Below are 24,844 nucleotides of genomic sequence, written 5' to 3' on the forward strand. Positions count from 1 at the left end.
GAGCAAACTGTGCTCCTATTGTGTGAGTGATATATTTCATCTGCAGGCAGACCTCTGCCTCTGTGACCAGAATAACAGCTGGACCTCCTGTTTGAGACGTCCCTAGTGAATAGTTAAGATACAGGGCTCTGCTGACCTCTAGTGTCCAAACAACCAATCACAAACCTCATTGAAAATCTCAGCTTTGAAAGGAGAACAATCTCAACGACTGAAAAGAAATTCTTCAACCACACTTTAAGAAACACATAAACGTCTTTATTCTCAAAAGTATAAATGACAGGCATTATAAAATAGCCCAACACCATTGAGTCTTCTTTTACACCATGATATTAACATGATAAACACTGTACACACGCACCTGCCCAATATGTATCATCAATTAATACCTAGGCGGGGCTTACATGTTCAATAATACACGTAGGCATTCATCGCTCCAGGGGAAGTTTACCACAATTAGTATTGAAACGTACTCAAACTTACCTCATCATACACACGGGCATCTTACAAAACAGCAACAAGCTCTTATATAACATCTAAAATATTTGGAGTTTAAAACCATCGTGATCACAACCTTTTTCAAAACAATAAATGCCCACCGTAAAACTCTTTTCCATTCAGAACTGGAATTAAACATTGACAATATAAAACACAGACTAGCCTACATGGGGTATAAATATTAAGCATATTAACAAAATATGTACAAATGTTCACTATGGCAAGTTATGTTTTTAGGTGGCGTCTCGAGACAAAGCTTCCTCCAACGCCTCCAGCTGGACCACTGGCATGGATGCAACTTCGAAAAACACCCTGAAAAGGACAAATCGTTAATAACGCAAACAAACCACAACTGATCTGAACTTTTCAGCACGTTTCTGCTCAGTGCTCTGAACCAGTGGTTCCCAAACTTTTTCTTAAGGGACCCCTACGTCACCATGTAAACATACTGATGACCCCCACCTACATACAATTACAAAAAAGGGGGGAAAGGCAGTCTGCTTCTTCTTTAGTAAAATCTTTATGTATATCTCATTATATTCAGTCCATAAAAACAATAACAGCACAGACCAGTGAACTTAACACCTGTAGGAAGTTTGTGTAAAACTAGCAATTTGTATGAACTTCATAAGATATATAAGAATAGATTGTTTCCTGTGCATATTGCAATATATCAGAGATTTTTCCATATATTTTTAGAAACACAATCCCATGTGTGTATTGTGATTATATTTAAATTTCACAATCATACAAACGTTTTCATGGTCCAGGCTGGCTTTTGATGAGAGCTCTGAGCCTGTGTTTCTTGAGCCAGTGATGGGAAGTCAGCTGAGACTTTTGTGATGGCCAAACAAAAGTCATCGTGCCCATCAAGTTTGTTGCGTGCCTTTGTTTCGATGGTGACCAGAGCGCTGACAGCAGTCTCCAACACGTATGTTATAGCAAATGGCAAGATGAATCTGGTGGTTGCTTGAAGTGCAAGTCTTGGAGCGACGCCCAGTTTGCAGGGTTTCATATAACTGTCCTGGCAAATCCTCTTTTTTTTCTTGAGAAATTCAGCATTCTCCCTTCCTTGACGCTTGGCCATTCTTTGTCAACTCTTTGTTTCACGATGTACTTCTTAATTAAAGGACCAGGTCATATAGCCAGCTAGCTCTGCTAGCTTGGCTGCTGGTGTTTACGTCTACCAGTGCCCTTATCCTCGTCAGGTTTAAAAAGGGTTTATATTATTTAGTTTTATCTAAATTAATGAACAAAGGTCTAGATACTTCTTAAATCATCCATAAAGGTAGCGGTCTTCTTCGGAAAAATAAATGAAATGCTGAGACATGTATTTTCCATATAAATATTTATATAATAATTCCCACACGCTTTAAATCAAGAGAGCTTGGCGACCCCCTGTGGAGCCTTAGCGACCCCTACTGGGTTGGCAATCAATGCTCTGAACCAATCACTGCTGAGGTACTTACTTGTGCGAGTATTTGCTCCTGATGGCTTTGAGTTTGTCGTCGGGAGGCGCTGTAAGCATGGAGTGGAGCCGCCGCACCACCGGGGCCAAGTCAGACGTCTGATAGCCAGAGTGGAACTGCAGGATGGGAGCCTGGAGGGAAGGGGGAGACAGGAAGTACACTGTCAACTTTTCCCTGTACTCAAACGTAAACGCAAATATCGCAAATATTGCCAATTCCCTGAACTCACCCATCCTCCCAGATCTTTGGTGACCAGCGCGATCAGCAGGCAGGCTGCGGCCAGCAGGGACCCCCTCACCGGCACCAGGTCCACTTCCTGCAAACTCAGCTCGCAGACGAAGCGTGCCAGCGTCAGCGTGTCCATGGCCGCGCTCACACACTAGACAGCAGAGGAGACGCTCAGAATACCAATCGAAAAACAGGAATGTGCAGCAAACTGGCGCTCCCCAATGGCAGACTGAAATATCACGTTCTGCTCACCTTGGCGTAGCGTCTGAGGAAGCGATACGGGATGGGGATGTTGATGTCGAAGGACAGTGTCTGCAGGATGCGAGCCTCCATGGAGATAAGCTCCTCCCTCTTGTAGGCGTCGTCACAGATGTACAAGAAGTCGTCCAGACAGGGCGGGTTGCGTTCCTGGACGACATGAGGAGGAAGGTCAACTGACAACGACTACACCGTATCCGAGAGGTGACCCTCCGTACTCGTACTGTGTGTGTGTGAGTGTGCGCGCAAGTCCTCACCTCAAACTTGGAGGCGATGAGCATGCTGGTGGAGCCGACGAGCTGCAGCATCTCCCTGTTGATGGGGGCCAGGGACAGGAAGTGGTCCGTCATCTTCACCGCCAGGTACAGCGTCTCGTGGTTCAGCTCAAAGTTTTCCTGCAAAGGCGCAAGAGTAAATCGCGATCAGCGCGGCACAAGGCTGAGAAGAGACGGAAACTGAACGCGAAACCCAAACTCCATCCTTAGATGTCCTGGGTAGCCGGAGGCACTCACCTGTACTTCCACCAGCCAATCCACCAAGATGGCCCTCATCTCTGGGTTGAGGCTGGGCTGCTTGGGCATGAAGTCGGTGAGATCAAACTTCTCCTGTGGACGAACGGGAGAAACAATGACTTCCTCCTGCATGCTTTAGCCAAAATTTCCTAAAACTTCAGAGCGTTTGCTTAATCTTTGGCCGGTGACTGGCTTAGCTCACCTCTCTCTGCTTGAGGTAGTCAAAGATGTCTTTTGCATATTCGGGGCTCATGAAACAGTCCTCCGAGTTCTCAGCGTCGATGTCAAACTCTGGTGGGATCTGAAAGGCGCAATAGGAAAGAGAGGAAAGGTTTTACAGGAGGAAAATACAAAAATGTAAAGTCCCACTTGCCCCGAAACTCCACCATTTCCCTTACCGGAGGTCTCTGGAGGTGTGCTGGCAGTTGTCGGACAGCAAGGGGCTTAGCGGCCTCCAGCTGGTCGACTGGAGTGGCCGCATCGCTCTGCACCTCCTCTTCATCCTTGTGCACGTCAAACCTCTCTTTCTCGGGTTCAACGTCCTCTGAGCTCACAGAAGAAGGCCTGCGGAAGAAGACAGCGAGGAATGAGAGGTTGATTTGAGGAAAGCAAGCGAGGCGGCGGGCAGAGGGGGCGAGGTCGTACTTTTTGAGGTTGACTTGATTCTTCACCGACACTGAGGTGGAGTTGGTGGTTGCTTTTTTCGTTGCCTTCTTCACAGATTCCTTCTTCTTTCCAGGCAGGCTGATCTGGACCTTGTGGCCCTGCGGACAAAGTTAGTCAGAATCAGAATGTCGCCAACACACACACACACAATTAAATGGATTTATGTCCATGGCTACACACTTTGATACCAATATTGAAAGAACTTATCATCCTCCATAAACACATGATGTTGTTGTTGTTCATTCCAGAGACCAATACGTGGGTTTACGTGTGTTTTTTGCAATTCAACCCAGAACAAACAGTGTGGCGGCTAATAAGTGATGGCTGATCAATTCCACGGTTGGTTGCAGGTTTGACGCAGAGCTTGTTGCTTTTTAATGCCCCGCCAAAGTGTCAACAAGTTCACCATCTCGGTTTCTGTCCCGACTTCGCTGCCCCACTCCCATGTTGTCACGACAACAGCACCCGTTAAATACTTAGTCGTACATTGGTGATGTCAAGAAAAGCCATCCTCTTCTTCGGAGCCCCGTGAGGGGGGGAGGAAGACCTTTTAACCTGGGAGCCTTCATCCTGCAACACAAAATCAAAGCCAATCAAAATCAAAACCGCAAACCGAAAGTACACGTACAAGCATATAATGACGTCATACACATTATTCGCCATTTTACCACATCCACCTTTCCTCACAGCCTCTCTTCTGATACTCTGCTCTCTGCATAACCAAGCCACGCATACACACAAACACATGCTGCTTTACCCGATTCTCCGACGATTTTACGTGCAACTTTGGTATCTTGCTCCCAGCGACGGCGGTGGGCTTCTTCCCCCTGGTGAAAGGCATGTCTGGGCGCTTTATCCTCACACGGAGATCACCCCTGCAGGCTCGTTTCCTTCGGTTCTGCAGAATGCAAAGTCGGCGGGTCGTTAAATTAAAGGTTTATCTTCAAACACCAATAAACTAAACCACATAAATGCGGATTATATGCTGCAGCTCCGGTGTGCTGTGGAAACTCGTGTCTGCTGGGTGGAGTTTCCGCACGTGAAACATATCTAGGATGACAATATCGCGCTAAAACGCTGAAATGAACCCGCATACACGTACCGAGGTTGGTGGTCCGGCTTTGTTGGATTCCCTCGCCTCGTTTATGGTGGGAAATGGCCGAATATGTCTCGTAAACCAGCTGTAAGAAAGCAGCAGCGGCCGGCAGCTCCGTCTGATCGGATACAAAACAAAAGTGTGGTCCAAATTTGATGCGCCTCGCTCTGATTGGCTGAAAGTAACAAATCAGCGCACGAGCTCGAATGCGCCGCTTTGAAAGCGCTTGTTCGCTGTTCCCAGCACCTCCCGGTCAATCGATAGTGCAAAATGATCCAACTACTGCGACCGATGCTTTTTAAAGATGTCGATTTATGTATTGAGTATACCTCAAAACAATTATCTGAGTAAGTCAGTTGTGTTAGCTGCTTTCAAAAGAGGATTGGTAAGTGAAGACATAATCGTCTCCGCCCGTTTGAGTAAACTTCGACGACGTTCAACGGACCCTGTGGGAGGCGGAGCCAAGATTTTCAAACTCCCGACCAACCAATAGGAGCTTAGGTCGACAGACTTTGTTTTTGGTTTTCTCAATTGAAGGACTTAAGCCCAATAACATAACTGAGTGCAATAAAAATGTATTTTCAAAAAGACAATTTGGGCGTAAAATATTTCAGACGCAAAAACAAGACGCGTTTGAATCCTGGAAACAATACAAATAAAGTCAGCTGGGTCTTCTGAGGAGGAGGGGTTTCAGTATAGCAGTGAGAAAACACACACACATACACACGACTGAGGTTCAAGGGTCCATCCGTCGTGTTCGATTGTGAAGAAAACTAAAAGAAATTTCAATAATACACAGACTATCTTTGGGAAAGACGTTTTCAAACAGAGACAGGACAGGAGAGGGAGATATGACCCCTTATACAATACAAATACTGTGTGCGAACACTTAATCACCTTCATCATCTCTTAAAATGACGAAGATGGTGATTGCTGATGTTGTCGAATTTCAATGTAATATTATTATGGTGTATTTAGAAATTAGCATAGAATAGAATAGAATAACGCGCAAAATCAACATGTTGTAGTTGTAAAGGTTACCAGGGTGCATGTGAGACATATGTCGCTAGAGGGCGCCCTTAACAGTTTATTGCTCCTAATGCCACACAAACTGAGGGCTTTAAATTCTTCTACGTTTGCCATTTTGCCACTGCGGGTAAATACGTGTAAATAGCAGTTGACAAGTTATCCACTGGTTTTGTAATGTTTTGCCTCTAGTAGCTTTCTGGTCGTGACATCGACAGCAAACAATTAATTGTCAATATCAACCCTTTAACTTTGCAGAAATGTCTGTTATTGCACATGTGTGTTGTATATGTGTGTCTTTGACTCAGACCGGTTGCGCCACAGTCAAGTAATTCAATATGAGATATTGAGTCCAAACCGTCAAAATAAAAGCACAAAACAGAGCCATGAATTTGGTACTTTTTAATCCAGATCACTTTAGAAAGGAGACAAAGTACAACACACGTAAACATCGAAACGCAATTTATTAAATTCAACGTGGAGCTGCTACTGTTAGTTTCCTTTTTAGCTCGACTACTAATTTTCAAAGTCAGAGGACCCAAGGAGATTCATCTTTCACTTTTTTTCATTTGCAACAGTCAAATGATGGACAGTTACCGGGAAGCTAGTACCTTTGGCCTTCAATATCTGTATCCCAAGTTTCTGATTTATGATTTTATTTTGAAGGCTCATCGTTTCCTTTTCCGCTTTTGTCCCTATTTGTTGTTCTTAGCTTGTCAGCTTCGGGTTTCAACCCTGGCTGTCCGCCGTATGTGTGACTGACAGGCACCGCTTCCTCTGCTCGCTACAAACCCCTTCACATTTTCGGCCTCTGGTCTTTTACGAAAGCACCGGTGACATGACCGCACCGTGGAGGATTTAACCAACTAGTTAGTTACTTTGACCAGCTCCACTAAACTAGCCCGTCACCATGAGAAGCAGAAGTAACTCCGGCGTTAAACTCGACAACTATGCCCGGATAGTGCAACAAACTATCCTGCAGCACCAAGTGAGTGTTTCAATGCCTTCTTAATATTTATTGCGTAGTTATTGCGTAGTCCCATTTTATCCTCGGCATTTGTACGTTTTTTTAGCCCGCGTTGTTCACTGGCAGTGAAAACTTTGCATGTTGTTATGCATTCAGGAGGAGTAGTGCATTGACATTGCACAAGATCACACACACACACACACGGGCACACACACACACATGCCGAGTGTGTGTAGGCAGTATGTGTTTCCATTTCACCCGAAAATTGATCAAATGTTTTAATTATTAAATTCCCTCAATTTTCTTTGATTTAATCGATTATTTGGTACAACAAGACTCAGTAAAGATGGTTGCATCCACACACAAAACATATTTTTGCCATCCGTCATGTCATCTAATGTCATCACATACAGTTTATGACGCCGGCGCCCGGCAGATGACTGGGGTCACATTTCTTTTTTTTCTCTTCTGTTTTCCTTTGAATAAAATATAACCCGACACGGAATCGGTGGAAAGTTGAGACGTTTGCTCGTCGGTTTTTTTTAAATCGTCTCACTGCAGTTTTATGAAAGTTGGGAGTCAAGAAGTGAAGTTAGAAGTGGTCCCGAGTGGCTTTTTACTCTGCCTGTGAAATTGATGTGTTCCCGTGCAGCTCACTGCTTTGATGGATCAATGAGGAATCTCAGTAAGTAAGTACAGCTAATGGATAAGTGATGAATCTTTGGCAGAAAACAGACAAATCTGTGCTTGTTGATCCACCAAATCCCCATCAACCTGTCTTGTGTGTGTTCTTTAAACATTCTTTCCCCTTGAGTGAAAGAAGTCTTAACTAAGATTACTTAGTTTACACACTCAGAACACATTGTTATGCTCACGTTGCAATCCAAAAGAACGGTATGGTTGAATATTTGACGCCTTCTAGTTTGTTGGTTTCACTCTCTAATGACCTTTGACCCGGCCGTGTGCAGGATCCAGTGACGGGCCTCCTCCCGGGCAGCAGCGACCAGCCGCACTCCTGGGTCAGAGACAATGTGTACAGCATCCTGTCAGTGTGGGGCCTCAGTCAGGCCTACAGGAGAAACGCAGACCGGGACGAAGACAAGGCCAAGGCCTACGAGCTGGAGCAGGTACACCTCTCTGTGTGTGTGTGTGTGTGTGTGTGTGTGTGTGTGTGTGTGTTTGTGTGTGTAATCGAGGAGGCCTTTAAACAAGAATTACATTGGTTTAGGATTGACAATTCAGGATTTATTCAGTTGCTTTACATTTCCTTTATTGGTGTGTGTATACAGTGTGCAGAATACAAGTCTGATGGAGAGCCACATTTGGTTCAGACTGCAACTGTATCATATTTCTCTGTTGACATTTAACCATATCTCTCTCTCTCTCTCTCTCTCTCTCTCTCTCTCTCTCTCTCTCTCTCTCTCTATAGAGTGTGGTGAAGCTCATGAGAGGTGTCCTCCAGTGCATAATGAGGCAGGTGTGTCAATAAATACTCTCTCTCTCCTTTTTTTCTCACACACACACATACACACACACACAAAATGTATCTCCCATTTAATGTGAGTACCCCCCCCCCCCCTCCCAGCTGGATAAAGTGGAGAAGTTTAAGTACAGCAAAAGCACCACTGACTGCCTGCATGCCAAGTACAACACCAGGACCTGTGCCCCTGTGGTGGGCGACGACCAGTGGGGCCACCTGCAAGTGGACGCCACATCGCTCTTCCTGCTCTTCCTCGCCCAGATGACCGCGTCTGGTATGAGAGGGAGAGAGAGAGAGTGCGTGTGATGGCGTGAGGGGATGCTCTATCGCCTGTTTACTGCCTTATTAATGTGTGTGTGTGTGTGTTTGTGTAGGTCTCCACATCGTCTACACGCAGGATGAAGTGGATGTGGTTCAGAATCTCATGTTCTACATTGAGGCAGCGTACAAAGTGGCTGTAAGTGTTTTAAGGGCTGCCTGCAGCAACCAATCATCTTCATTATCCATCAATTGATCAGTGATGTTTACACGATACTGGAAAAAATCATTGATTAGAACAAATTGTGCTTGTAAACGTACTGAATTAAAATTGGGATTAAATGCACAGGGAAATGACACAAAAACAAAGAAGTAAATATTTTTTTGTGAATCTGTAAACTACAAATGTCTGACATTTAACACACAATCAATGACTTCATTGATAAATCAATTCTTAAAACTGTTGTTGACTCATTGTATGCCATTTCTTTTTAAGACTTTGTTGCTTTGGGGCTTGTATTTTATTGGTAATATACTAAGTGTAAGTTATTGGCCAAATGTGAACAAAATTACTTGCAGATGCAGCTAGGGCATTCTGGGAAATATCATTTTTTGAGGAGTTAAATTGCAGTTTTCCTTAATATAAGAATGTTCCTTTGGTATGGTCTGCTCTTCTAACACCTCACAGGATTATGGGATGTGGGAAAGAGGAGACAAAACCAACCAGGGCATCACTGAGCTCAACGCCAGCTCCATAGGCATGGCCAAGGTAAAAGAGCCCACACACACACACACACACACAAACACACACTTACTTTGTATACACTGAGCACATTCAGCAATGGCAAGAGAGGGAGGAGGAAAGAGAGCAAGTGCAGAGCCTCAACAGGTGCTCCTTAAGTGAGCGCAGCAGTCTCCATGCAACCACATGACCTTTACGCTGACCTTTAGGTGACCCTGGGGCTCCAGAATGGCTGCATATGAAATGTAAGCACTTTGTTTTGAGCCTCAGCCACTGCGTACTAATGAAACTCTGCTGGATTTCTCCAAATTGAGACTGAGCAGAATACTTTTGTATCTCTCTTTCACGCTCTCGCTCTCTCTCTTTCTCTCTCACGCTGTCACTGTCGCTCTCCCTTTCTCTCTCTCGCTCTCTCTCCGTGCTTGTCCTTGGCTCGTAGGTTACAGGAGGTATCAGGTTCTCTGTGGTCTTCCGAGAATGGCCTCTCGCTCAGAAATAACACAGTATCACACAGTTCACACACACACACACACACACACACACACACACACACGGACACACATACACAGAATTGTGATACTTCATTAATTGCACACAGTAATTACATCACATCATCAACATCTCTGTGCCCTGCTGTTGTCATGAGATCCTTTGTTGATGGCTCTCTTCCAGGCTGCTCTGGAGGCTCTGGACGACCTCAACCTGTTTGGCGCCAAAGGTGGCCCCGGGTCTGTGGTCCACGCCCTGGCCGACGACATTCAGCACTGCCAGGTAGCCTCACACGCGCATATAAAGATGTAAAATCGTGAAGTAGAGGGTTTTGTCAAACTTTCTACTCTTCCTCTCTTTCACAGTCCATTCTCACATCCATGTTACCCAGAGCTTCCATCTCTAAAGAAATCGATGCCGGCGTCCTGTCCATCATCTCCTATCCCGCCTTCGCCGTCGAGGACATAAAGATCGTCAACATGACCAAGGAGGAGATCATCTCTAAGCTGCAGGTGAGGAACGACGAGATTTCAGTGGTGGTTGGGGGTTTTGGCCCCTGTGACCAATCGGGATTGAGGACACAGCTGCCGGGTGTGATAAACGTTGTACAGTAACGGACATTGCCGACGTCTTCCGTGTGTCTCCTCAGGGTCGATACGGCTGCTGCAGGTTCCTCAGAGACGGACACAAGACGCCAAAAGAGGTAAGCGGTAGATTGCCGAGTGTTCGCTCTTACATACTTGGAATTTGGACGAGTGCAGCTGAGATCCATTCACCGACAAGAGGAAACACGCGCATTTAAGTCATTTAGCTCAGCCTCACTATGGCTGCCCTGTTCACTGTGACAATGGGATGTATCTGTGCTTTTCTCCAGGATCCAAACCGTCTCTATTATGAGTCTGCAGAGCTTAAACTGTTTGAGAACATCGAGTGCGAGTGGCCACTGTTTTGGACCTACCTCATCCTGGACGGCATCTTCACCAAGAGCCATGAACAGGTAAGTGTGTGTGTGTGTGTGTGTGTGTGTGTGTGTGTGTGTGTGTGTGTGTGTGTGTGTGTGTGTGTGTGGCCATCTGGTTTATCTTGGTGTAGATGTTTACCGTTTTGATTCATTCAGGTGCAGGAATACCAGGATGCTCTGGAAGGGATCCTAATCAAACAGAAAGACGGGATTCGGTTGCTCCCGGAGCTCTACAGTGTCCCTGCAGACAAGGTAACAGCAAATAAAGCACATAAAACAAATCCTGGACTCTGGACTGGACATAAATGATTCGTCATCATTAATCTTTGGTGTTTATGGAATCACATGTTCTGTTTTTATGTACAAACAGGTGGAGGAGGAGCGCAGGAACCCTCACTCTGTGGAGAGGATTCCCATGGGGAAGTTACCTCTGAAATGGGGACAGTCTCTGTACATCCTGGGAAACCTTCTAGCCGAGGTGAGGGACACACAAGTCCACCATCACATAAGGGATTTAACCAGTTACCTCATTTACCAGATCTATGTACAAGACAAGCCCATGTTGATGTTTCATTCTAATCTGTCACTTATATAATCCCATTCCCCAGGGCTTCCTCGCCCCCGGAGAGATCGACCCTCTCAACCGCCGCTTCTCCACCATCCCCAAGCCAGATGTAGTCGTGCAGGGTGAGTGGCCGGCGGCTGTCGATGTTTAGGAGAGAGATGTGTGCATTCCTAACGTCTCCCTCCTCTCGCAGTGTCGATCCTGGCCGAGAACGAGGAAATCAAACAGCTGCTGATGAAGAACGGCATCGAGGTGGAGACCGTGGCTGACATCCATCCCATTCACGTCCAGCCCTCCAGAGTCCTGAGCCACATCTACGCCCGGCTCGGTAAACATCTGCGTTCGATCGTCATTTAAAGATAGTATTGTTGTTTTGAAGGAATTGCCAGTTGTGTTGACGCCACATAATGAAGCACCGTTAGCTAGGTCACACCAATGCTGAGGATTCTTAGGAGTCTTTGGTAAAAGCAGAATTCAGATAGTGATGAAACAATGATAACGACACAAACGTTTCATTCCTCCACTGGCTTTGTTTCCAGGTCGTAACCCCAGGCTGGGTCTGACCGGCCGCCCCTACAGGAGAATCGGCGTGCTGGGAACCTCCAAGTTCTACATCATCAGGAACTCCATCTTCTCCTTCACACCTCAGGTGAGTCGGACTATTTTCAAAAAGGAGGCAGCCGTAATCAATATCCCTTCAGTACTCTTCAGTAAATGTTGAAATATTTCGTTTTCTTTCCCTGCAGTTCGTGGACCACCAGCAGTTCTACATGGCTTTGGACAACAAAATGATCGTGGAGATGATGAGGACAGAAATCGCCTACCTGGCCTCGAGATGGAGGATGACTGGGCGACCCACCGTCACCTTTCCTATCTCACAGTCGATGCTGAGTGAGTACACAGAGTGCTGTGTGTCCACTATTACACCACGGCGAGGACAATACTTGACCCCGCTTTGTGTGTGTTTCAGCTGATGACTGCACTAACTTGGACCCTGCAGTCTTGGCTACCCTGAAGAAGCTGCAGGACAGATACTACGGAGGAGCACGGTGAAGTTTTGCTTTTGGTGTCGTGCAGAAAAACAATACTTCTTAGTCTTGTCTCTATTTCTTGTTTCCTCTCCCTCCCCAGGATCCAGACAGGGAAGCTGTCGGAGTTCCTGACCACCTCCTGTTGCGCCCACCTTAGCTTCCTGGATGGTAAGGGTTCAGGCAGCATGGGCCACCACGGCGAAGACAAGTATGATGATGATGATGATGAGGTTGATGAGGGTGACGCCGTGCATGACTTGGGCTGTGACGATGGTAAGCAAAAAAGGGGATGGCCGGATGGTTGGGAATACTTTCAACGAATCTGATCTGTCATTAACCAATCAGTCATCACTTCATTTTTCCATTACATCATCACTGACCTCTGATCAATAAACATATCCCCATCCTCTCTCTAACACTGCTGGGTCTCAGCTTTAGCTTTAAGTTTCTCAACATGGACACACAATATGCTGATGACACACACGACAACTTTACTTTCCTGGAGTCTTTCAAATCTTGGGAAAAAGTTGGGAAACTTTTTGCTAAATGAGACACGCATTCATGTCAGCTTGGTGGCTCAATGTTCAATAACATGTCCTGTGGGTAATGAAATCATGATGAGGAAAAAGATATCGCACCAATTGCTACAAGGGGGCGCCACAGACTCAGTGTCACTGTCGCCTCTCATGCACCATCACCCAAAGAAGATGTGCAGCAGACTGACAGCTCTGTAGCTTTAAAAGAAGTTTAGCTGCTTGTGTTCCTTGCATGGCTGACTGGCTTGAACATGGATTCGTGTATATTTCGTACGTTTGCTACCATAAGTCTTTGACCTGTATTTCGTCTGCGATTAAGGCAAGAAACAGTTGGAATCATCTTATGAAAGGTAAAGATATGTAGTTAGAATGCTTACGCCACAATAAAGTCAATTGAAATGAAATGGTCTGTGTTGTGATTTGGTCTGAAGCATTCTGCGACTTCTTAGTGATCCACCTGTAGCCCAAATAAAGGTGAGTAGAACTTAGTTTCCGCATTTGTCTCCTTCCATGTTTGATTGCCTCATCCTTCTGTCCCTCTCCCTCCATCCGTCCTCCCGTCCAGAGGCCGATGACCTCACTCAGTACCTGGACCACCTCATGGCCCACGCCGCCCCCAAGAAGCCCAAACGGAAGGAGGTCGGGCTCAGCGGGTTCAAGGCCGCCGCCGCCAAGACCAAGGATATGGTGTCCTTCATGAACAAAGCCCAGGGCCTCAAAGTGCAGAGTGAGACGAGCGCGCCGCCCTGACACCAACACATAGGCGCAGACGCCGTTGTGTCCACATGGTGATGTTTTCTGTTCTGTTGTCTCTGCTCAGATGTCAACATGTACCTGCCAAGCAAGCTGTTTCGCTCTCCCCAGCCGTCGCTCAACCTGAACCTCCCTGATTCTGCTGCTCAGCAAAGCAGCCAGCAGGTCTGTCCCCCATCTGTCCTCCTCCGCCTCTTACTTAATCCTCCTTTCTTATTTTGTTTATTCTCTTTACTTCTTTCTCTGTCTCCCTTTGTGTCCCTATGTCATTGTGTGTCCCTGTTTCTTACTCTCTTTGTGTCTTTTCTTTCCATTTGTCTATTTTTTCCCTCTGGTTGTTTCTCTCCTTGTCTTTCTCTGTCTCTTACCTTTCTGTTTGTCTTTTCGCGTTGTCCCTCTCTTTCTCCGTGTGTGTCTCTCTGTCATCTGTTTTGTCTCTTTGGTTTTTTCATTCTTCCTCTTTCTCCAGGCTCCTGAGGGGACTGTACCTACAGAGAGCGTTATACCTAGGAACGACAGTGGAGACATCGACTACATTGCTTTGGTCCAGCTGCTTAAAGACTTAAAAAGTCTCCAGGACCAGGCGGACATCCTCTACATCCTCTTCAAAGACAAGTCAGACCATAAGCGTTGTTGTAGTTAATGATGAATGCGTACTGTATGTCAGTGTGACAGCTTCACGTCTTTCTGTTTGTCTCTATCACAGGGGCATGGAATGGGACACACACCTGCACGGTGAAGGCTCCACCGTGCGTTCGCTTCTGACCGATCTTTACGAAAAAGCAGGCGAACTCAAACACTGGGGCCTCATCAGGATGATCTCTGGCTTGCTGAGGAAGAAGGTGGAGGAGCTCGACTGGGTACGACACTTACAAACATGGGTGCAGATCACACACTCACACTTCCAGACCTCCTCTAATGGCGGTTGGCCTTTCTCTAGGCCTGCTCCGACTTGCTGGCACACCAGAAGCACCTGACTGTGGGTCTGCCTCCCGAGCCCAGAGAAAAGACCATCTCAGCTCCCATCCCCCCAGACCAGCTGGCACAGCTCATCGACGAGGCCAGCGAGAACAACATCTCCTTGGCCATACTCACTCAGGTGTGTGTTCACCTCTGCTACACAAACACACACGCTGCTGTCAGTCATAAAAGTACAGATGGCAGAACTCCAGGTTTTTATAGACCCAGGCTGCTCATTCCCCGCTTTCTCCCTCCATCAGGAGATCATGGTGTACCTGGCTATGACCATCAGAGCTCAACCCATCCTCTTCAGTGAGATGTTCAGGCTCCGAATCGGCCTCATCATCCAGGTTATGGCCACCCAGCTGGCCCAGTCTCTGGGGTGCTCGGGTAAGGAAGATAATTGTGTCTCAGAACTTATCAATCAACCCTTCCTCAATTTTATGTGACTTTGTCCACGTGTGTGTGCAGGAGAGGAGGCCACAGAGAGCCTGATGAGCCTCAGCCCATCCGAGCTGAAGAATCTCCTCCATCACATCCTCAGCGGGAAGGAGTTTGGAGTGCAGTGCAACAGTCCGTCCACCAATCACAGCCTCCGTCTCACCAATCACACAAAGCAACAGCCAATTACATGAGGTGAAGGTATTTGTTTATTTTCCTTTTTTGTTTCCTCTTGCAGTGAGAGAGAGCCCCGCCATCTCCATCCATCACCTGGGCAACACAGGCGCCACCAAGAGCGAGAGAGTCGGACTGAGCAAACTGAAGAGCGACATGAAGATGGTGAGGACCTGTGAAGAACCACGTGTTTGTATTATATGTTTAGCTTTGCACGGGAGGACAAGGACAGAACTTGCCGCAAAACAGCTTATGAGTCTGTTTTTAGTCATCTGCAAAGGGCCGACGATGATGAGGAGGAGGATGAGGACGAGGACAGGTAAGATTACGAGGATGTTAAGTAGACGTCTGGTGCTTTTCGTCACATTGCTTTTGTTCTCTTGCAGCTGGAACACAGATTGTCTCTGACGGATCCGAGTAAGGTGATGATGATGATGATGACGAAGAGGGGAATAGTTGTCAATTCAACTGGCTGTTTGGGGAAAATAATTGGTGAAGAAATGGAAAAGAGATCTGCTTCAGAGTTAATAAAATGAAGCCGATTGTAATTTAATTCCAGATTAGTTTCCAGGCGATCAACATCGAGTTTCGATCAATAAGGGGAATCGGTTTCTTTGATGAGGCTTATTTGGGCGCCTCTGGTTCTGATCCGCTCTAGCCCCTTGGTGTAACTCGTGTGTGTGTGTGTGTTGCAGGTGGAGCACAGATTGTCCTTGTCGGATCTATTCAAGGTGACGATATCACCGCTTTGTTGTTTTAATAAAGAAGCACTAATCAGATCATCAAAATTGGTGGAAACGTGGCGGCCAAACGATAAATTAAAATGTTTTCCAACCGTTTTACATTGATGAATGGGTGCTGTGGTTTAGCTGGTCTTGTCTCTGCTTTGTTGCAGGAGCACAGGTTGTCCGTGACCGATGTCTTTAAGGAGGAGGTGACGATGATGTCGTATTGCCCCTTTTTGTGTTAATTAATGAGATAATGAGTAGTCGTTAATAAGAAATAGTGGTTAATTTGTAGTGATACTGCAGTTTACTAATCTTGCTGAAATGTAGCTGTAATTCATTAATCCACCGGGAAGGTGAGGATTGCTGTGGTGAAAATGGAATTAATTGAAGTCGTTAACAGTCATCACAGGGATGGTTAACGGTGAGGATCGATGAAGAGGATCCACCGTTGTGTTAATCGATTAATTTGCATGCAAACACCACCTGCTGGGCTTTAACATCACAGGCTTGTGTCTATTCCCAAAGAATTGAAAAACGTGCGATTTCCTATGTTTCTTCCGTGGCAGATGGATCGCAGGGTGTCTCTGACAGACATGACGAAGGTGATGATGATGATGATGTATTATAAGGTTAACTAATGAACAGAGTTCCCAACAGTGACAAAGGATTAGATGCTTAGATTTTGCCTGATAAATTATGAGAAATCGCTACAAAAGTGAAACTTAATTCACGTTGTCATGACTTAGTTTCTGATTTTACGTCTGTTTGTTCTCTTCCTCTTCTCTGTTTTCTCTCTTTCTTCTCTTTCAGAGTTTCTTCTCCAGATCTCTGGACATTGAAAACATTGACTCTGGGGTAAATGTCTTTTCTTACATTTGAATAAGAAATAGTCACTTGTTGTCTATTAAGTATATAGTAGTTGTGTGACTGCGGTGTCGGGTCTTTGGGTGGGATTTCCTCTTTGTTTTTGTTTTTTTGTTTCTCTCTTCTCTCCTTCTCGTCACCACAGCTTATTTGTAGTAGACTTCATAGCTGTTTGACATCATCCTGAAATAACAGTATTTACCCTATGAGATCATTGCATCAACATCACTGATGCAATCCTGGACTCTAGGTCCACGCTACTGCGCCATGTTCTCACAACCTCCAGCCGCCGTGGCTTCCTGTTGTTTCAATTTCAATCTACTTGTACCTCGTATTGCCTATTTCACCTCATAAAATGTTTAACAATAATAATAATTATACAGCCTACCTTACTCTCTATCCTTCTCTCCTTTTCCCCCTCTTTCTGTATAAAAAATTACCCCCAAATATCCTAAAACTGTATGCATACTGTTATGTCAAATGTTTGCTTCAATAAAAAGAAATAGTAAAATAGAAATAACGAGAAAGACGACAAAAAAGAAGACAAGTATATAGTAAATAACTGTTGGAATTGCAAAGGCAGTTGTGTCACCATGTCAACGGGAAGAAATTAGTGTAATCACTGTAAAAATCTGAGACCTTAAGGAATCACAACTGATTTGTCAGTTATCTATATCATGACGACCTCTGACCCGTACCTCTGTGTCCGCCCTGCCCTTCCAGAGGTACAGGCTTCCATCCATAGAGTCCCTGGACAACCCGGACAGCAGCTCCATCCCTAAGGACAAGCGGCATGGCCAATGGCTGCGGAGGAGGCGTCTGGACGGGGCGCTGAACAGAGTCCCAGTCGGATTCTACCAAAAAGTCTGGAAGATTCTGCAGAAGGTGGGTCTGAGTCAGAAAACTGCCTCCAATTTCACTCAAAACTGTCAACAAAGACGGACAGGCAGGTTTTCTGATTTCATATTTTGAATGCAGTGTATTGATCAGCCATTTTGTCTTTCAGTGTCACGGTCTCTCCATTGAGGGCTTTGTTCTGCCATCGTCAACCACCCAAGAGGTAGGAGATCCTTTATTAAGGCCTTTTTAGTTTCTATTAACTTCTAGTTCTAGTCTGAACTCTCCACCTTCATCTTCACTTGTCTCCTTCCAACTCTCGACCCCAGATGACCCCAGGAGAGATCAAATTCGCCGTCCACGTGGAGACAGTGCTGAACCGCGTTCCCCAGCCCGAGTACAGACAGCTGCTTGTGGAGGCCATCCTGGTCCTCACCATGCTAGCGGACGTGGAGATCCAGAGCATCGGCTCCATTATCCAGGTGGAGAAGATAGTGCATCTCGCCAACGACATGTTCTACAAGGATCAGGTAAGCCAAACGTCCGTAACGTCTACAGACATTTCAGAAGTTGACTTGGAGCGCCAACGTGTCTTCATCCTCTGGCAGATGGACCTGGGAGCAGAGGAGCACATCCTGGAGAGGGACCCATCCACTGGGGTGTGCCGCCTGCTGTACGACAGCGCCCCCAGCGGCCGCTTCGGGAGCATGACCTACCTCACCAAGGCCGTGGCCGACTACGTGCAGGACTTCCTGCCCAGCGGAGCGTGCGCCGTGCAGTGAGAGGTCACGTGATGAGGAATGTTAAGGCTTAAACTTGGTGATCTGAAGTCAAAGTGTTTTATGTTTCTGTTCAAATGTTCCAGTATTTTCTCGATGTTCAGCATTTGAAACAGGCATTTACATGTCAGTTTCAGCATCCTGTTCACCATAGCAACCTCAGCTTCCTGCACAAATGCCATCTCAGCTGCACAAGCCGCTAAATGTGTAGAACTGTCTAATATCATCCACATTATCTACAAAGTGTTTTAAATAGAAACAACAGAAGTAATAAAATGACGAGATTAGGAATATTTACCTTTTAACTGAAGATGTAACACTTGGACTTAAACTCTTGTCGCCATACCTCCAAATGTCCCATAATCCACTGTCTACTGTGATCTGCTATTTATTTTACATTTCTCCAGTGATGATGAAGAGACTTAAGGAATAATAAATGAATAAACCTTAAATGCCTTAAAATTACAGCACTTACAAGTACGATAGCACTATGCAAAAAAAAACAGGAGACGTTTACGCTGCATTAACAACATTTATGTTGTTAATTTGCGGGATATGAAGAATGATTTGAGAGTGATTTTTAAAGTGCAATTTGGATTTCAATCCTTAAATCTTACTTAAAATTGTACTCTACGTGCTTAAATGTAATTCTGTTTAAGCTGTTTACTTTATTGTCCTGATGAGACGGAAACGTCAACTTCAACCTGCTGTTTTTCATTGCACTGGACACATTTCACCTCGAATCGTTTGCACTGTGAGGAAACATAGATTGTGTGAGGAATAATGTGAAGGAATTCTGGGTAAATTTGTGGATGTACCAGTCAGATATTCTGTATTTTCCTTTTTGTCGGAGGCTTTGGTGTGAATCAATGTGTTTTTAAAAAAGTGCAGGAGGCAGCAGAGAGACGAGTGTGTTTTGTGATATTTGATGAGTTGCACCCTGCATGCGCTACACACACTCACAGCAGAGTGGTGAAGAAAGGAAGGATTTCTATGTTTTCTTGTTTTTTGAAACTAATTCTGCAATAAAGAAAGGTGGAATCGTTGGTTTACTTCTGCCCGAGTTTGTGTTTTCTTTTCATTTCTTAAAAGAATATCAAAGAAAAGCCAAGTGGAAAGCAAAGGTTGTTGCCGTGTACCAGCAGGTGGCGCTGTATGTGCAGATTTGGTCAGTACCGTCTTAAGTTCTTCTCACTAGTTTCATTTGTCTAAAATGTGGTGTGTGTGTGTGTGTGTGTGTGTGTGTGTGTGCAATTGTAAAATACATATTAATTTCAGGGTAAACCGTGATTTCCTCAGTTTCTATTGTTTGGAGTTTGTGGAGCATCCAACATTTCATCAGTAGGGAAAATCCTATATCTGCAAAAAATTGTATTTGAAAACTTGGAAGTGTAGTGTTTACGGTCCACAGTCCATCAGAAAATAAGCAGATAAAAACTGACTTTACTCATGAAAAACAAAAGAGGACACACACACACACGTACACACACAAGGAGCTCAATGTTCTTAATGTTTCAAAATGATAAAAAAAAATGTCATGACATTGCAGATAAACTACAGAATAATAGCTAGACTACTTAACTATAAACACAACAAACAAAATGTGTATAATCATCTCATTTTCTTGCTTTTGTTGGGGGGAAAAGGCTCAAGGTCACGTTTTTGAACTTCTAAATTTCCAAACACCCCAGTTTGTCTGATGAATCCATATTCAGTCTGAACACTGGCGCCATAGGCAGTTTGACCTTTGGCTCCTGTTTGAAGATTGAGTTTAGAGCCATGCATGGTTGAGTTGCCGCGTGAAAAATAGATAAAGTGTTACATCTTATTATTTTTGTTAATATAAAGGATGATTATGTTATGGCCTTGTCCTTTGTTGAGCAAACTTGAAGGGTAAAGATCAGCAAGAGTTTGCATTTATGTCCTTAAACAGCCAGAAATCAGTCACACAGACTCTTTTCCTCGTGCGTTTATTCAGCCTCTCCTCCAGCCCCTCTGCATGCAAGTAACACAGTACGTGGATAGTACACAGTACAAAGATAATTTGTGTTTAAAAGTGCAATCCTACTCAAACATTTCAGTGTCAAATAACAGCAACCGCCGGATCTGTGCAAGGCGAAACGCGATCTGCAACCCCAGTATAAGATCTATTCGTGTAGATGATTGTGCAAAAATGGGATGTGCAGCTCGCAGTCGCGGGACGTTTCTCTGATATTTGCACACTCAGCCTAGATATGTCTGATCTCAGGCTTAATTACAACAAGTTTTCAGATTATCCGAGCCAGTAGAAAATCTGTAAGTACCCAAAGGAAAATGAGGAAAAAAAACTATTGAAATAAAAAAAACAAGCTACTAAAAGGGAAAAGACAGAAGTTTAAAATGTACTTAACAATGCTTAGAATAAATACGATACCCAGGAATTGTTGCAATTGTCAACGAAAACACATGCATTACAGAATTTGACACAAATTAATTTGTTCCAGCTTTAGTTCAGCAGATGAATTCGTGTCTCCATTAACTTTGCAAATTCTCTCTTTAAATACCATATTAAAGAATAAACAAAAAGAGAGAAGAAGGAGACAAATTTAAGTTTCGTGGCCATTGAGCATTACGTATATATATTTTGTAACCACTGCTCCTTTTTCTCTGCTGTACGATTGTATTTTCCTCCTATAGTTTTATGTTTTTATATAGCTGGAACACAGCATGCATGTAGTTTGTCTGGGCAGCTCAGACCTTACAAGTAAATCAATCATTATTCAAAGTTCACACAAAGTACACGAAGCCAAATCCTCATGACTCTGTCCATTCTATTCTATATCTGTGTCTGTCTCAGTCACAAGAAATCGATTCCTCCTGGGAACAGTAAGCATATGTGCTGCCATGTTTCACCTTATCAACATTAAGGCACAAAAGTGATAACAAATCAAATGCAACACGAGACGGCGATGATGAAATCCTGTACTTTAGAATCTAAAGTTTAGATGGAAGGTCAGGGACACAGTCTACTGACGGACTAAAACAACCATACAAAAATGTTTGCTATTCACGAATCAACCTTATTGTAAAACTGAAACTCGAAGGTGGATTCAAATGGGATCGATGGATTGCAGCTAGATAACAGGAATGATATCACAGATAAAGCTTCAATCTCCGTTATCAGACTTCATAATCATTTGTGGAATAGAGTTCAAGGGTTCCAACTTTTGCATTTTGTTTCCTGACCTGAATTGTTTCCAGTAACAGTTAAGATGACTGAGATGTCGGAAACTATTGTAGATTTCTATTGATTGCATCACATCCTAGCATAAAACCAGCAAAAATGCCCTAACAATATATTTGCATTTTACCCATAGTACCTTCTATAATCACGATTATTGCAATGTTCCCCACTATAAAATGTATGAGGAGCAGTCGACCCACCCCTGTGAAGTTACTTTTCATGGACAACCTGCTGTGTGGTGATGTCATGTGAACGTACAGGTGTCATCTGCATATAAAGAGATCCCCATTTACAAAAAGCCCAGATGAGTCTTTCACTCTCAATATCAGAATCAGAATATCAGCTGTGGTTGATGGTCGTACACTGTTGGTAAGAGTCTGAATTTAGTAGTTGACGGGCTCAGCGGGGGAGCGGCGGCTGGTGGAGCAGCGACCCGCCCTGAGGAAAAGGAAAGAAAGGAAAAAAGAGGAGAAAACTTGGTGAGATGAGATTCATCTTTCATCACAATCTCGAAATTAAATTTAGTAGTTTTCATGTATATCGTGTTTTGATCAAGGTGACATTTGCTCATTTTAACAATTGAATGTGACAGCATCCACTGGCCAATCAGAACAGAGTTTCTAACAAAGCCCCAGTACTACCTGAGCAGTTTGCTTTGGTACTTTTCGGATGCACTTACTTGCAGAATCCCGTGGAGCATTCATAGTTGTTCTGGCAGTACGCGCCAGATGGTTTGCTGTTCATCAGCCTCCACAGGGGGGTCATCCGGGCCGTCCGCCTCAGCGTCAGGACCCCGACAGAACCTGAAGAACTCCTGGCAGAGCCGTACTGGGCCTCATTTGGCACCGGACTTGCACACACCTGGTTCACACACACCAGAAAAGTGGTATATTAAGGGAAGAGAATTGTGGGACAAAAGTAAACTGCATTTGATGAGGATGTTATTGCTTTTTCTAAACAGACGTATTGAGTTGAATTGTCTATAATGTCTCAGCTGTTAATCACACTATATTACCTCATCTGTCATCAAGTGCAAATTAACTTTACAAAGGTAAATATTAGGTTTTTCTCCCACACTTTTCACGAAGACTGAACACAAAATGATCACTCCATCACATTTTATCTGGAAGAAGTTGACTGAAAAAACAACAAAAACTAAAATAAGTCAAGTCACATAAATGAAACAGATGAAAAATAAAATTAGATCAAATAAAATCATATAGAAAATGAAATAAACTGGAAAAATGTAAATGTTAATTAAAATAAGTAAAAATGTGAATAAACGCAACACAACAAAAATAATAAGTAATGAGTTAAAGTTAAAGTTTGACTCATGAAGGTGATGATGTTTTTTGGATGTTTACTTTACTTTCTATCTTACACACATCTCAGTTACTTAAATTAATGAAATGAATCCAGCTAATACACACATCACCTGGGATTAGACCACTGCCTAATACTTCATACTCCCTTTAGGCAGAATGTTTGCTGCAGCACATCGACCCAAAATCCATCACAGAGGTACAAAAACCTGAACCAAACAATCCACTCACCTGTTGAGTCACCACAAGCAGCACTAAGAGCAGAGCGGCAGCTGCTCTCTTTTGGGCGAAGGATCCTTTCTCCTGCATCTTCACACAAAGAGATTGAGATTTCTGATGACCTGATGCTTTTCAGCCTCAAACAACAACCAGTATCTCCTGCCTCCTCCCAAGACTTAAGGAGTTTTCAGTCGAAGGTCTGTGACTCAGCTGTGGCACCAGCAAGGAGGCTGGGCTCTCCTTTATATAGCCAGGTCCTGATCCCAGGCTGGAGAGAGAGAGAGCGAGAGAGAGCGAGAGAGAGAGAGAGAGAGAGAGAGAGAGAGAGAGAGAGAGAGAGAGAGAGAGAGAGAGAGAGAGAGAGAGAGAGAGAGAGTGTGTCTATGTGCCGCGCTCTCTCTCTTTACTGTCATCTTCTGTCCAAAGGTGACGTTATGTGTTCGCAGAAAACTTTTTTCATTGAGCACTTTCTGTCTACTCTATCTCGTCTGTCTGTCTGTCTGTCTGTCTGTCTGTCTGTCTGTCTTTCTTTAGAAGACTGCGATACAGGAGCAAAGGTGCACCAGACCACAACTCACATGATCGTAATGTAAAGCAACGACCACAGAGAGACACAACTGAGTGAGTTTATGTATGTGTGTGTGTGTGTGTGTGTGTGTGTGTGTGTGTGTGTGTGTGTGTGTGTGTGTGTGTGTGTGTGTGTGTGTGTGTTTGTGTGTGTGTTAATGAACTTGTCAGAAGATAAGGCTTTATCAATACACAGTTCAGTCCCAGAGTGCTGTATCTTTGACCCACTTGCACAACAGAGGCAGCGTGCATTATGAGCACAGATTAACTTTACGCAAGCAATGTACACGCCACACACAGCACAGCACACAGGCACGTGACCTCCACGCGTCTATGTGTATTCCACATATAGGAATAATGGATATATATACTGTATATGAAAAAAACGTTTAGACAACCAAACCAGTTCTTGCATGTGTCCACCTCATGCAGACAAACACCCTCTGCATCTGTCTGTTCACGTTTGGATGTTCTGTATGTGTTTGCATGTATGCATATTTGATCAAATGCCAGTCATGTAAACTGACGCATTCCCACTCACAGGAATGGGAGGGAAATACGCCCTGTTCCTGTGTCTACACACACATCTGTACATTCATAGTTATATTCATACAATCGGCAAGATATAGCTTTAAATTACTATTGACATATTGAGTTAAATCTACAGTATCTATCTAACTATCTTTACATCTCACATTTCTATGTCATGTGATCCTAGCTAACCGGTCCCATTGTTCATGTTGGAATAAGGAAGTTGAAAAGAGGCCTGGTGAAAAATTCTGCAACTTGTTCCTTAATTTGTTTCTATTCTAAAATGTTCCTTTACTTTTATATGAGTATTTTCTTATCTTCACATAATTCTTGTCCATTCTTGCTTGCTGGATCTTTATACAAATACACATACAGTATGTAAACATGGGTCATCCTCTGCTGATTTTGGTGGAATGTTCTTGGCAGGTCCAACACAGTTTTTGTTTTCAGCAGCATCAGCGAACCGATTCCCCTCTGAGTCGCACTAAGTGTATCCTCACAGTCATACGCTGCTCTTTCAGGTAAATGTGTGTCACAGCTGTGACTCAGCAGCATACCGGACAGCAAACATGCTGCAGAACATCCAAAAACACAGACGGCACACAGCTTTGGTGTGTGCTGTGGATATAAACTGTTTAAAAGTTAACAAAGTCTTCATTTTGCACAT

General features: G+C 44.3%; 3 protein-coding genes across 11 annotated transcripts; 1 reads left to right on the forward strand and 2 right to left on the reverse strand.

The window, feature by feature from the left end:
* Positions 1-233: 233 nt before the first annotated feature.
* ccnb3 (cyclin B3) lies at positions 234-5,124 on the reverse strand. The gene is made up of 12 exons (XM_076162426.1): positions 4,731-5,124; positions 4,386-4,526; positions 4,115-4,198; positions 3,608-3,726; positions 3,361-3,526; positions 3,165-3,263; positions 2,963-3,055; positions 2,708-2,845; positions 2,445-2,600; positions 2,194-2,343; positions 1,965-2,095; positions 234-807 (listed from the first exon to the last, which is right to left on the reverse strand). The coding sequence occupies exons 2-12, from the start codon at positions 4,467-4,469 to the stop codon at positions 729-731; spliced, it is 1,299 nt and encodes a 432-aa protein (XP_076018541.1). The 5' UTR covers positions 4,470-4,526; positions 4,731-5,124; the 3' UTR covers positions 234-728.
* Positions 5,125-6,471: 1,347 nt separating this feature from the next.
* Positions 6,472-19,367, forward strand: phka1a (phosphorylase kinase, alpha 1a (muscle)). Of its 9 annotated transcripts, XM_076162454.1 has the most exons (35): positions 6,472-6,738; positions 7,686-7,844; positions 8,147-8,194; positions 8,303-8,471; positions 8,572-8,654; positions 9,144-9,224; positions 9,870-9,968; positions 10,052-10,198; positions 10,336-10,389; positions 10,561-10,683; positions 10,804-10,899; positions 11,018-11,125; positions 11,256-11,334; positions 11,406-11,540; positions 11,752-11,861; positions 11,959-12,103; positions 12,183-12,261; positions 12,344-12,516; positions 13,345-13,506; positions 13,600-13,697; positions 14,002-14,147; positions 14,239-14,392; positions 14,473-14,631; positions 14,753-14,882; positions 14,964-15,065; positions 15,172-15,272; positions 15,494-15,529; positions 15,803-15,838; positions 16,003-16,041; positions 16,402-16,437; positions 16,646-16,690; positions 17,423-17,584; positions 17,706-17,759; positions 17,866-18,066; positions 18,145-19,367. In XM_076162454.1, the coding sequence occupies exons 1-35, from the start codon at positions 6,661-6,663 to the stop codon at positions 18,316-18,318; spliced, it is 3,801 nt and encodes a 1,266-aa protein (XP_076018569.1). In that variant the 5' UTR covers positions 6,472-6,660; the 3' UTR covers positions 18,319-19,367. The 9 variants fall into 9 exon arrangements, 5 of the variants coding, with proteins under 5 accessions (XP_076018569.1, XP_076018570.1, XP_076018571.1 ...); XM_076162455.1 differs by lacking the exons at positions 15,494-15,529; positions 15,803-15,838; positions 16,003-16,041; positions 16,402-16,437; XR_012964780.1 differs by lacking the exons at positions 15,494-15,529; positions 17,706-17,759; positions 17,866-18,066; positions 18,145-19,367 and having other exon boundaries at positions 15,172-15,426; positions 16,003-16,437; positions 17,423-17,463.
* Positions 19,368-20,269: 902 nt separating this feature from the next.
* On the reverse strand, positions 20,270-23,366 carry leap2 (liver-expressed antimicrobial peptide 2). Its single transcript, XM_076162617.1, has 3 exons — positions 23,092-23,366; positions 22,218-22,399; positions 20,270-21,976 (listed from the first exon to the last, which is right to left on the reverse strand). The coding sequence occupies exons 1-3, from the start codon at positions 23,167-23,169 to the stop codon at positions 21,922-21,924; spliced, it is 315 nt and encodes a 104-aa protein (XP_076018732.1). The 5' UTR covers positions 23,170-23,366; the 3' UTR covers positions 20,270-21,921.
* Positions 23,367-24,844: the final 1,478 nt, after the last annotated feature.

The sequence above is a fragment of the Genypterus blacodes genome, unplaced genomic scaffold, assembly GCF_046128005.1.
Source record: "Genypterus blacodes isolate CSIRO-AG114 ecotype Tasmania unplaced genomic scaffold, CSIRO-AGI_Gbla_v1 ptg000122l_1, whole genome shotgun sequence".
Classification (NCBI taxonomy): Eukaryota; Metazoa; Chordata; class Actinopteri; order Ophidiiformes; family Ophidiidae; genus Genypterus; species Genypterus blacodes.

Excerpts from the sequence above, each read along its gene's own strand:
- ccnb3 (XM_076162426.1), bottom strand. The coding sequence starts at position 4,469 with ATGCCTTTCACCAGGGGGAAGAAGCCCACCGCCGTCGCTGGGAGCAAG. Across the intron at positions 3,056-3,164 it reads ACTACCTCAAGCAGAGAGAG|GAGAAGTTTGATCTCACCGA; the intron begins GTGAGCTAAGCC and ends GTTCGTCCACAG. Across the intron at positions 2,096-2,193 it reads CCAAAGATCTGGGAGGATGG|GCTCCCATCCTGCAGTTCCA; the intron begins GTGAGTTCAGGG and ends CCTTCCCTCCAG.
- phka1a (XM_076162454.1), top strand. The coding sequence starts at position 6,661 with ATGAGAAGCAGAAGTAACTCCGGCGTTAAACTCGACAACTATGCCCGG. Across the intron at positions 11,862-11,958 it reads TCTTCTCCTTCACACCTCAG|TTCGTGGACCACCAGCAGTT; the intron begins GTGAGTCGGACT and ends CTTTCCCTGCAG. Across the intron at positions 16,438-16,645 it reads CTCTGACAGACATGACGAAG|AGTTTCTTCTCCAGATCTCT; the intron begins GTGATGATGATG and ends CTTCTCTTTCAG.
- leap2 (XM_076162617.1), bottom strand. The coding sequence starts at position 23,169 with ATGCAGGAGAAAGGATCCTTCGCCCAAAAGAGAGCAGCTGCCGCTCTG. Across the intron at positions 22,400-23,091 it reads TGCTTGTGGTGACTCAACAG|GTGTGTGCAAGTCCGGTGCC; the intron begins GTGAGTGGATTG and ends TGTGTGAACCAG. Across the intron at positions 21,977-22,217 it reads TGCTCCACGGGATTCTGCAA|GGCGGGTCGCTGCTCCACCA; the intron begins GTAAGTGCATCC and ends CCTTTTCCTCAG.